This window comes from Oryctolagus cuniculus, chromosome X, assembly GCF_051225735.1.
Source record: "Oryctolagus cuniculus isolate XC-2025 breed Fujian yellow rabbit chromosome X, ASM5122573v1, whole genome shotgun sequence".
In the NCBI taxonomy this organism is placed as follows: Eukaryota; Metazoa; Chordata; class Mammalia; order Lagomorpha; family Leporidae; genus Oryctolagus; species Oryctolagus cuniculus.
The window spans coordinates 71,940,065-71,952,096 of NC_142888.1; the positions used below are offsets into that span (position 1 = coordinate 71,940,065).

Below are 12,032 nucleotides of genomic sequence, written 5' to 3' on the forward strand. Positions count from 1 at the left end.
CCTTAGCAGGATCACCTCTCTCCAAGTTGTGCTGCCTGGAGTTGGGGCAGGGGTGATATCAGGAAACTTTCTTTCTTGCCTTCTTCAATGTGTCTTGTCTCATTATGCTAAAATCAGGAACTGTGTTCTCTCACCTGACTTCCTTAGCTCTTGTGAAGGTTGTTTGTTACGTGAATATGTGTTCAAATTGGTGTTTATGTGAGGAGACAATCAAACCTTACTCAGCTGCCATCTTATTCTGTCCACTTGTTTCTAGCTTTTGATTTAAAGTGGAAATGTGCAGCTCTTCCTTTCACTTGAACACTAGAGGCCATTGTGGGGTTATTAGCCTACTTTAATATTGTGTGTCTTGAAGATTAGAGAGGCCTGGTGAGAAAGACAAAGCTTAGTGAGTTGGTGGAACAATCAGAACACATACAGCATTTTTTTTTATTTAAAGATGTATTTATTTGAAAGTCAGAGTTACACAGAGGGAGGGAGGGAGAGACAGAGAAAGAGATCTTCCATCTCCTTGTTCACTCCCCAATTGGCTGCAATGGCCGGAGCTGCGCCGATCCGAAGCCAAGAGCCAGGAGCTTCTTCCGGGTCTCCCATGTGGATGCAGGGGCCCAAGGACTTGGGCCATCCTCCACTGCCCTCCCAGGCCACAGCAGAGAGCTGGGTCGGAAGTGGAGCAGCCGGGTCTCAAACTGGCACCCATATGGAATGCTGGCACTGCAGGCCAGGGTGTTAACCTGCTATGCCACAGTGCCAGCGCGCCCCCCCCCCCCCCAGCATTAAGTTTGCTCTCTTATATGGGTATAATTTATGGTACCCTAAAACAATTATAGGTGTACATCAAAGATCTTCATTTATATATCTGATTAGTATTGATCTTTCATTGGAAAGGCAGAGAAACAGCAACTGATTCACTTTCTAAATGCTAGCAATAGCCAGGCTGAAGCTTGTAAATAGCACATAATTCTGGGTCTCCCGTGAGGGTAGTAGGGGGACCCAACTATTTGAGCCACCATTTTCTGCCTCCCAGGGTGCACATTAGCAAGAAGTTGGAATTGGAAACAACGGATGGAAACAAAGCCAGTATTTGAGCCCAGGCACTGAGTGCGGGATGTGGTGTTCCCAAGCACCATCTCAACCTCTGTGTCAAACACCTGCCCCACATCAAATATCTTTGCTCAGAGCTCATCATAACATAGTAATAGAAGAGTTTTAAATATTATGAGAATTGCCAAAATGTGATACAGAGAAATGAAGTGAATGCATACTATTGTGAAAGGGGCTCTGATAGACTTGCTTGATGCAGATTTGCCACAGACTTCTTTGAGAGACAGGGAGGGAAGGAGGGGAGGGGTGAGGGGGAGGGGAGAAGACAGATGCCTACAACAGCTGGGACTTGGGCAAGCTAATGGAAGGAGCTGGAACTCAATCCAGGTCTCCCACATGGGTGGCAGGAACCTAGTTATTTGAACCATCACCACTGCCTCCCAAGGGCTGCATTAGCAGGAAGCTGAAGTCAGAATCAGTGCCAGCCCGCATGGGAGACCAGGAGGAAGCACCTGGCTCCTGGCTTTGGATCGGCGCAGCGCCAGCCTTGGCTGCCATTTGGGGGGTGAACCAACGGAAGGAAGACCTTTCTCTCTGTCTCTCTCTCACTGTCTAACTCTGCCTGTCCAAAAAAAAAAAAAATCAGTGCCAGGTGTTGAACTCCAGTACTCTATTATGGGATCACAAGTATCTTAACCTATGCCCGCCCAAATATAAACCTCACAATTTGTAAAAAAAAAAAAATCCAAATATCCACCAAAGCAGTCAAGCACAATGAAATAAAATGAGATGTGCCTATTCCCAGGATACTTACTAATTGGAGTAACACTTATTTCTTTGGGTGATTTATTTTAGTCATTACTGTAAGGTATTATGATCTTATCCAGTAAGGTAAAAATTATAGTGGAACCCATTGTATTTGCCCAGAAATTGTAACCTATCCTCTGTATTGAGATTGCTTATCTATCTAGCTGCAATATTTGCAAGGATTTTTTTAGTTCAGATGTCCTCTACATTTTGGTAACCATTGTAGACATTGTGTGCAACCTATAGAAGTATAGAATTCTCTAAATGAGTGATGATTTACCAGTTGGCTAATTGTTAAAAGGAATGTATTCAACATTTGTTTGATCAGCTATGTGTCAGTAGTTACCAAGACTTACCCCCAGGTTCACTAGAAAACCTCACACACAGGACTCAGGATATAATCATATTCAGTATTATTATTTAATACAATAAAAAGACACAAAAAGAAAAATGAGGTAAAGTTGGGTGCAAACCAAGTAAAACCTTACAAGAGTCCTCTGCCTGTGGAAAGCATGCTAGTTTGGGCTCTATTTGGTGCTCAGTCACAATGAGTCACATTATTTGTGAAGTTTTCACTGTAAAAGATGCTCGTTATAGACTAAGTTCCCAAGTTTTTTACTGGGGGCTCTTCATGTAGACGCTGTCTGTTGGCTCATTCTAAATTCCAGATTCCCACAGGGAACATTGGGTGTTCAGAATAAACCACATTGTACAAACAGTGAACCACTGTTGTCAGGAGTTTTCTTATCAATACTGGGGACTCTACCATTTGTGTTCTCAGAAAGCAGCAAAGGGCCAACAATTGCAAGGAGGCTTTTCTGATATGATGAAATTTGAGCTGACTCTTAAAGGTTAGTAAGGGTTGAATAGATTTTTTTTCCTGGCAAAGGAGGAGAGAACATTAAGGAATTAATTCAAGGAAAAGTATGGATCATAAAAGTATTTGGCATCTTTAAGCACTAGTTCATTGTGGCTTGAATATATATGTAGTGAATTGTCTAAAAATAATAGAAATCTCTAGAGCCCAGACACAAAGCGGGAACTGATAAACAATAGGTTGAAGAAGATGTGCTGTGGAATTCTTAGAGTTACCCTACTCTTGAGACTAGCACTTGTTGATTTCCATCTACCCTGGGGTCAGTATATAAATCATCAAGCCTCATTTAGTTCTTAGAATCCTTTGTTAAAGCTAAATCATTTATTTAAGATTTATTTATTTATTTGAAAGGCAGAGTTACAGAGAGAGAGAGATAGAGAAGAGTAGACAGACAGAGATCTTCTATCTGCTGGTTCACTCCCCAGATAGCCACAATGACTGGGGCTGAACTAGGCTGAAGCCAGGAGTCAAGAGCTTCCTCTAGGTCTCCCCATGGGGACAGGAACCCAAGATCTTGGACCATTTTCTGCTGCTTTTCCAGGCACATTAGTAGGGAACTGGATCAGAAGTGTAACAGCTGTTACTCGAACTGGTGCCCATATAGAATTCCGACGTTGCAGGCCATGACTTTAACCTTTACACTGTGCAACAACGCTGGACCCACTGAATCTTTTTTTTTTCTTTATAAACTTTTTTTGTCGAGGGTTGCTGAATCCTTTTTTTTTTGTTTGTTTGTTTTTTTTTTAAAGATTTATTTATTTATTTGAAAGTCAGAGTTACACAGAGAAAGAAGGAAAGGCGGGGGATGGGGGGGGTCTTCCATCCGATGATTCACTCTTCAATTGGCTGCAATGGCAGGAGCCGCACTGATCTGAAGCCAGGAGCCAGGATCTTCCTTTGGGTCTTACCACGCAGGTGCAGGGGCCCAAGGACTGGGACCATCTTGTATTGCTTTCCCAGGCCACAGCAGAGAGCTGGACTGGAAGCAGAGCAGCCAGGACTCGAACTGGCGCCCATATGGGATATAGGCAGTGGCTTTGCCCACTACGCCACAGTGTGGGCCCCTAACATGATATTTTAAAAATTTTAAATATAACTTGGTGCCAGACAATTTACAACTTAAATGGACATTATTTGATGAAAGTATAACTCAACAAAATTGAATATTCATTGAAGTTATTTCATAGTAGCCAAAAATAAAAAGAATCCAGATGTTTGTGAGCAGGAGAATAAAGTGGGGTATATTCATGTGATGACTTAAAAATGTTTTATAACAAAATTACTACTTTTTAACTACATTGCCTTCAAAAGCTACTGCTTAAATTATATTTAAACAAATAAAACCTATATATTGCTAATTTTTTATCTCACTGTATTTGATTCTTTAATGGATTATTTTGTGCTGCTTTCTTTTTATAGTCAAAAGTTTGAGGAAAAATCAGAAAATAATTTAATGTAATAAAGTGATTCTAAGAGCAATCCTTATTTGTGTTTTCTAGGATTTTGGTAGCGTGGTGAAATGTTTTCTTACCCCAAAGTCTTTTTCCCTATTGATCTCTGAGTCTCTCTGCTTCTCTCAGATGCTCTTGTTTCTTGTCTGCTGGGGTGTGCTTGGAAAGGGGGGAGTTTTACTCATTTTAGACTGAGAGAATTTCTCTCTGGGGCCTCTTGTCTTTCTGAGCTCCCCATCCTATCTGCAGAATCTATCTCTCATACTTCGATTCTCTGAAGTCTGTCTCTTGCTTATGCTCACTTTGTGTTTATCCCAAAGGCTTCCCTTGTTTCCCACTTTGTGCCTTTCTATGTCAATGTAGATTGCTCTCTCTTACCATGGTTTTTCTGCATGGGTGCCTGCTTGTGTGTCTGTCTATTTTTCTGTCCCCGCACCCAAGTCCCGGTCATTCTGTTTTTCTTACTCTATCCTTGCATTGGTCCTTTTCTGCCTTCATCGGCATCATTTGCTTTCTTTCCTAATATACCTACTTATGTATGTTCCATTTATTTTATTTAGGTAAAGCTACTTCCTCTTCTAATCCAAGCAGCCCAGCTCCAGATTGGTACAAAGATTTTGTTACAGATGCTGATGCTGAGATTTTAGAACATTCTGGAAAAATGGTACTTCTCTTTGAAATTCTTCGGATGGCAGAGGAAATTGGAGATAAAGTGTAAGTTCTTTCTTATATTTATTATTTGAGCAGACTCTTTGATAACCTTTCTGTTGTTTAAACAATATATTTGAACAAATTTATGTTTTCTTCTTAGCCAAAGATGTAATTTCTTTGATTACTATAGTGCTAGGCCAATAGAAACAGCCACCTTCTTCATAAGCTGCATATTCAAATTATTTTCTTCAGTCCTGTTTTCCACTTAGAGCTACTGCACCTTTAACTTAATTCCTTCAGGCAAGCTTTCAGTTGTTATCTATGATTTGCCATCTTCAAATCTGGTGAACATCTGTTAGAGACTTAATTTAATAACCTCTTTGAGTATTCCTCATTTCTCCTTTGTCTTTTGTTCATGCTTGTTTTACTGATACCATTTGTTCCATCTTTCTGTTCTCTACATCTCCTTCCCTAATCTTAACGTATATTTTATAAAACATTTTCATAAAAAATAGTTGCAATGCAGTTTTTTTCAAGATTATTTACTTATTTGAAAGGCAGAGACGAGGGAGAGAGAATCTTCTGTCTGCTGGTTCACTCCCCAAATGGTCACAATGTCCTGGGCTGGGCCAAGTCAGAGCCATGAGCTTCTTCAGGTCTCCCATATGGATGTAGGAGTCCGAGGATTTGGGCCATCTGGTATTTGGGCAATCTTATGCTGTTTTCCCAGGCACATTAGCAGGGAGTTGGATCAGAAGTGGAGCAGCTAGGACTCGAACTTGCATCCATATGGGATGCCAGCATTGCAGGTGGAGGCTTAACCTTCTAGGCTGCAGCACTGGCCCCTGTAATACTTTTTAATAATAATTAACAGAAGGCTAAAATAATCTTTTATCTGGAAAAAAAAACAAATTTAATTCCTTTAACTCTCTGTAAAGAGGCAGACCTTCAGTTACATACCTATACTGCATTTTAATAAACTCCTAACACTTTCTAGCAGGTTTGTCTTTTTATGGAATAGTAAGCTATTTGAAGACTCAGACTATTTTATTGCCTACTGTACTTGGCACCTAGGTAAGTGCTCACTAAAAGTTATATTGTTTGCACATTGCTGCTTTATTTATACAAAATCAAATGGTTCAAGTACAGGATAATATTGACTTAGAGTGGTACTAGTGAAATTAAAGGCTATGTTTTGGGGTAGAAATAAGACTTGATAGAGTAAATACAGGGCAGTAAGGAGAATACAGTTGAAGAATGATTCTAGGCTACTAGCTTAAGTGGCTGGTGGATTATAGTATTATTTATTTCGGAGAAGATTAGAGAGGAGCTAACACAGAGCTCTGCTCTAGCTGTGTTAAGTTTGAGATGCCTGTTAGGTGAGGGATGTCAAGTAGGAAGTGGATATTTGTGTGCAGAGTTCTGCAAATGTCTGAAGAGACTATTGTTGTAGAGGTGCTTTTTCTGTGATCAACTTCTGTGGTTTAAAATTGAGTTTTAGGGGAAGGCACTTACTTGGCTTAGTGCTTAAGAGTTCAATACCACATATCAGAGTGCATGAGTTCAATACCCAACTCTGCTCTGACTGCAGCTTACTGTTAATACAAACCCTGGGAGGCAGTGATGGTGTCTCAAGATATCAAGTGGATTCCTACCTTTCATATGGGTGAAGTGGATTGAGTTCCTGCCTCCTGGCTCCTGTTTTATCCTGCCCCAGCCCCAGTTATTGTGGGTACTTGAGTGTGGGGGTATGTGGGTAGGTAGAATGAACCAGAGGATAGGAGTTTTCTCTGTTTGCCTCTCTCTCTCTCAAATAGATAAATTAATAGCTTTTAAAGAAATTTCTGAATATAAAAAGTTAATTTTTGAGTATCAGAATTCTAAGAATATAGGAGGGTTTTAGTGGGCTTTTCCTACTCACTGCAGGAATTTCTTCTACTATGTTCATTTTAGATGTCCTCCTATTTTTATGTCCTCCTGTTTTATGATGGTTGAATTACTTTGAATTGTTAGTTTAGAAAATAAGTTAAGACATAGACCTTGGTTGTCAGAGTACCAGGGTCAATTCATTTCCTTACCAGTATACTGGGAGTTGGCAGCTTGGAATAGTACACTGAAGCAGGGCAGAGTTCAGGATGCCATACAATAAAATATGCATGCATGATTAACTCTAGGAGCTGTTTCATAGCTTCACTTACTCTTTTTAGTTCTACTAAATTTGAGGACATCTAAGAGTGTGTACTGAAGAAACTTCTGGAGTTATAAGCACCTCTCTTTCTTCTCTAGTACAGCTTTTAGAATCAAAACAACATTTAAAGGAAGCATGCTTGCCACAGTTATATGGTTTTTATATACCTTTTCTAACCTAAAATTTTTGTATATAGATGGGAGAGGAGACTCTCCTACATTCTTTTTAGATCCCCGCACCACCCCACCATTTCTCAGAGCAGTGGTTTTCAAACTACTAGAGTCCTGCAAGTTGTGTGACCTAGAGCAGAGAGAGGGTAAAGGATCAGAGACACTTTTCCTTCTTCTCACACAATTCTAGTCTACTTATTAAAGAAAAATTGCTAATACAGTAGTTTTTGTTGCAATCATGGGATAAGTTAAAATTATTTTAAGCAACTGGTTTTTATTACTTATTTTACTTCCACATAAAAGTTTATGTGAACAAATAGTTTCACATAGTTTTCGCATGGCTAAAAAGGATTCTCTACTAGGCTAGTGAATCAGGAATTTTCAGACATAGTTGGAATGGAATGACAAAGTGCAGAATGCACATCATTTTGAATTGCTTGAATGCTTTCAGTAGGAAGAATTTTATTTGAATTTTCTAATCAATATATTAGGCAGAGCAAAAGTTTGTAATTTTGAGAAAGTTGAATTCTATCAAGTTTTTTTCTATACTTTGTGTCTTGTATAAGGAATTGTTTGCCTAATCCTGTTATGAAAATTTTCTTTTATGTGTTCTTCTAAACTTTATACAGTTTTTCCACTTAGGTTTAGTCTCAATTTTGAGTTTATTTTTGTATAAAGCATGAGGTTTAGACCAGAGTTCATTGTTTTGTATATGGATATTCCTTTATCTTTTTCAAAGTTGTATTGCCCCAACTGTGCTTGCTATTGTTATTTAAATTTTACAACCAATTTGTTAATTTCTATAAAATAATAATAATATTTTGGTTTTTATTACAATTGTATTAAATTTGAGATTGATTTAGAAAGTAGTGATATCTTTACTAATCCATGAACACTAATCTGTTTTTTAGCCTTGTTTTCAGCCAGTCTCTCATATCTCTGGATTTGATAGAAGATTTTCTTGAATTGGCTAGTAGAGAGAAAACAGAAGATAAAGATAAACCCCTTATTTATAAAGGTAAGTTACAAACATTTGTATATCATAATTTTATTTTTTTAAAGTCTCATTTTATTTTTTTTAGATGGGATGATATTCTCCCCCCACCCGAAACCTTTGAGAATACAAACTTCATACATTTCATAATTACAAGTTTATTTTTTTGTAATTACAACTTTAGGAACGTGGTGATTCTTTCCATCATATGCACCTTCCCACCCCTCTTCCTCTTCCCTCTCCTATTCCCATTTTTAGTTTTTACTCAGAAGTATTTTTTATTAACTTTATACACATGATTTTTTTTTTTTTTTGCCAGGCAGAGTTAGTGAGAGAGAGACAGAGAGAAAGGTCTTCCTTCCGTTGGTTCACCCCCAAAATGGCCGCTACGGCCGGTGCGCTGCGCCGATCTGAAGCCAGGAGCCAGGTGCTTCCTCCTGGTCTCCCATGTGGGCGCAGGGCCCCAGGACTTGTGGCCCAGGAAGGCAGTGGAGGATGGCCCAGCAGAGAGCTGGACTGGAAGAGGAGCAACCGGGATAGAATCTGGCGCAGCAACTGGGACTAGAACCCGGGGTGCCGGCGCTGCAGGCGGAGGATTAGCCAAGTGAACCGTGGCGCTGGCCTACACATGATTTATTTATTTGAAAGGAAAGTGAGAGAGAGAAAGAAAGAGAGAGAGAGAGAAAGAAAGAGAGAAAGAGTAAGTCTTCCATCCGCTGGTTCATTCTCCAGTTGGCTGCAGGCTGGAACTGTGAAGATCCGAAGCCAGGAGCCAGAAGTTTCTTCTGGGTCTCCCACGTGGGTGCAGGGGCCCAAGCACTTGGGCCATCTTGTACTGCTATCCTAGGCCATAGCTGAGAGCTGGATCGGAAGTGGAGCAGCTGGAACTAGAACCAGTGCCCATATAGGGTGTAGGCACTTCAGGCCAGGGCGTTAGCCACTGAGCCATGGTGCCGGCCCTATACACATGATTTTTTATAGAAAGCTTTTATTTAATAACTATAAATTTCATAGGTACGACTTTTGGATTATAGTGGTTCTTCCTCCCATACCCGCCTTCCCACCTCCACTCCGTTCCCACCTGCTACTCCCTCTCCTATCCCATTCTTCATTAAGATTCATTTTTAATTATCATTATATATAGAAGATCAACTCTATAATAAGTAAAGATTTCAACAGTTTGCACCCATACAGACACACAAAATATAAAGTACTGTTTGGAGACTCGTTTTACTTTTAATTCTCATAGTACAACTCATTAAGGACAGAGGTCCTACATGGGGAACAAGTGCACAGTGACTCCTGTTGTTGATTTAACAATTGACACTCTTATTGATGACATCCGCCAGTGATCACCCGAGGCTCTTGACATGAGTGGGTCTCCCACATAGGTGAAGGGACTTGGGCCATCTTGTACTGCTTTCCCAGGCCATAACAGAGAGCTGGATCGGAAGAGGAGCAGCTGGGACTAGAACTGGTGCCCATGTAGGATGCTGGCACTGCAGGCTGGGGATTTAACCTGTTGCACCACAGCCCTGCCCTGAAAGAAATTATCCTTATATGGACATCTGTACTTTTTTTGCATGGGGAATAATGCCATAATGATAAATTTTTTCATGTGCTCCTTACAATTCAGTGCTGGTTATACGTTGAGAATTTTTTTAACTTAATATTTTATTGATTATTTTTGAGATAACATTTTAAATTTACATTTTAGTCAAAGGCTTAATGCTCCACTAAATCAACAGTTCAAAGAAAAGTTAAAAAATCAGTTCAGTAGGAAAATGGACAAAGGCTATAAACAATAATCAAATGAAAAAATGTTCAACTTCATTATATAGTAAGTTTTTAAATAATCACAGTTACTAGTAGTATATATTAGTATATATATATACTATATATAGTAGTATATAATTCTTAAGGATGTATTTGACAACGATTTAAATGAAATTTTTAAAAGATTTATTTATTCATTTAAGAGCATTGACAGAGAGAGGGAGGGAGAGAGAGAGAGAGGTGTTTTCCATCTACTGGTTCACTTCCCAGATGGCTACAATGGCCGGAACTTCGCCGATGTGAAACCAGGAGCCAGGAGCTTCTTCTGGGTATTCCACTTAGCTGAAGGGACCCCAGGACTTGGGCCATCTTCCTTCCACTGCTTTCCCAGGCCATAGGAGAGAGGTGCATCGGAAGTGGAGCAGCTGGAAATTCAATCAGTGCCCATATGTGATGCTGGCTCAGCAGGCGGCGGCTTTACCCACTTCGCTACAGCGACGGCCCCTAAAAGAAATTTTGAGAAAACACTATATTTCTAATAAAACTGATCATTCTCATTCTTCCCCTTTCTTTGTTTCTAGGCTCCCTTCTTATTGGTATACTTTTAACATATATATGTATAGTATGTATGTATATTTTTTATTTGACTATAAATATAGTCAGTTTAAACATATTTTATCGTGTGTTTTTATAACATTAAAAACAATACAGTTCATTAAAACAAAGTTCAAGTTTATGCATATTTTAAATAATGCCTTTGAGGCGTTAGCACCTTGACATACTAGATGAAGCCTCCGCCTGGCTGTTCCACGTCTGATCCAGCTCCCTGCTAATGGCTGGAAAAAGGAAAATGATTCATGTCCTTGGGCCCCTGCATCCATATGAGAGACCTGGAGGAAGCTCCTGGCTCCTGGCTTCAGATCGGCCCAGTTCTGGCCGTTTCGGGCTTTTGGGGAGTGAATCAGCAGGTGGAAGACCCCTCTCTCTGTCTCTCTTTCTGTCTGTAATTCTTCCTCTCAGATAAATAAATAAATCTTATATATAAAAAAATCCCTTATTGGGAAACGCTGCCACCTGCAGTGCCGGCACCGCACATGGGCACCAGTTCGGGTTACAGTTGCTCTGCTTCTGATCCAGCTCTCTGCTATGGTCTGGGAAAGCAGTAGAAGATTGGGCCACTGTACCCGCATGGGAGACCTGGAAGAAACTCTTCGTTCCTGGCTTTGGATCGGCCCAGTAAATGGAATACCTCTTGTTCGCTCCCTCGCTCGCTCGTTCTCTCTCTGCCTCTGCCTCTCTGTAACTCTACCTTTCAAATAAATAAATAAATCTTTAAATTCAAAAAAGGAAAAAGAATAATGCCTTTGAAAATCCAGCATATGCCCCTTGGCTAACATGGAGATTACAAGCCCTCAAGAAGCAATTATTTTGTTGTATAGATCCTAGAGTTTAGCATTCTTCATTTTGAAAGACTGAGGCTAATTATTTAGTACATGTTGGTTTGAAATACATTTACAACCCGTCAGAGAAGAGTTTTCATTGTTCTCTGATACCTGTATCAGTAAGTATTAATTTTATCACTCAGATTTTATGTTCTGGTAGTGTTTGATTATCTGCAAGCCTGTATTAAATAATTTATATTGATTTACTTCAAGTCAATGGAAAATGCATTTTAATATATTCTTATAGAACTATAATTGTATTTTCTCTATCATTAATGGATAAAAACACTTGTCTTTGTTTTTCATTAATAATAATAAATGATTTTCAGAAAGGGTCACACAGCATACCTAGCTGTATATGATATGTAAGAGAGACATCCAGTCAAAAAGATTTGGGAAGTTTCAAAATTTAATATACCCCAGGGAAATAGAAACACAAAGAATGCCAGGGTACATATATTAATATCATATATGGTGGAATACATGGAAAATATCATAAAATGAGAGAGATATATTATGTTAGAGGTATGGTTCAGTGATGAAGACCTTTGTAATAGCTGTATACCAAACAACACAGCATCTACATTTCTTTTTTTCTTTTTAAAATAAGATTTATGTATTTATTTGAAAGT

At 39.3% G+C, this 12,032-nt stretch overlaps 1 protein-coding gene across 38 annotated transcripts in view; it reads left to right on the plus strand.

Annotated features, from left to right (window-relative positions):
• ATRX (ATRX chromatin remodeler) overlaps positions 1 to 12,032 on the plus strand; it is a 201,839-nt gene that overhangs the window by 129,215 nt on the left and 60,592 nt on the right. For all 38 annotated transcript variants that reach the window (XR_011385580.2, XR_011385579.2, XR_016228266.1 and 35 more), the window contains 2 exons: positions 4,740 to 4,893; positions 8,100 to 8,206. Coding sequence is in view for 35 of the 38 variants with exons in the window: in XM_089324715.1 (XP_089180841.1) it covers positions 4,740 to 4,893; positions 8,100 to 8,206 (261 nt within the window). In the remaining 3 variants the exon portion in view is untranslated. The remainder of the gene's footprint in view (positions 1 to 4,739; positions 4,894 to 8,099; positions 8,207 to 12,032) is intronic.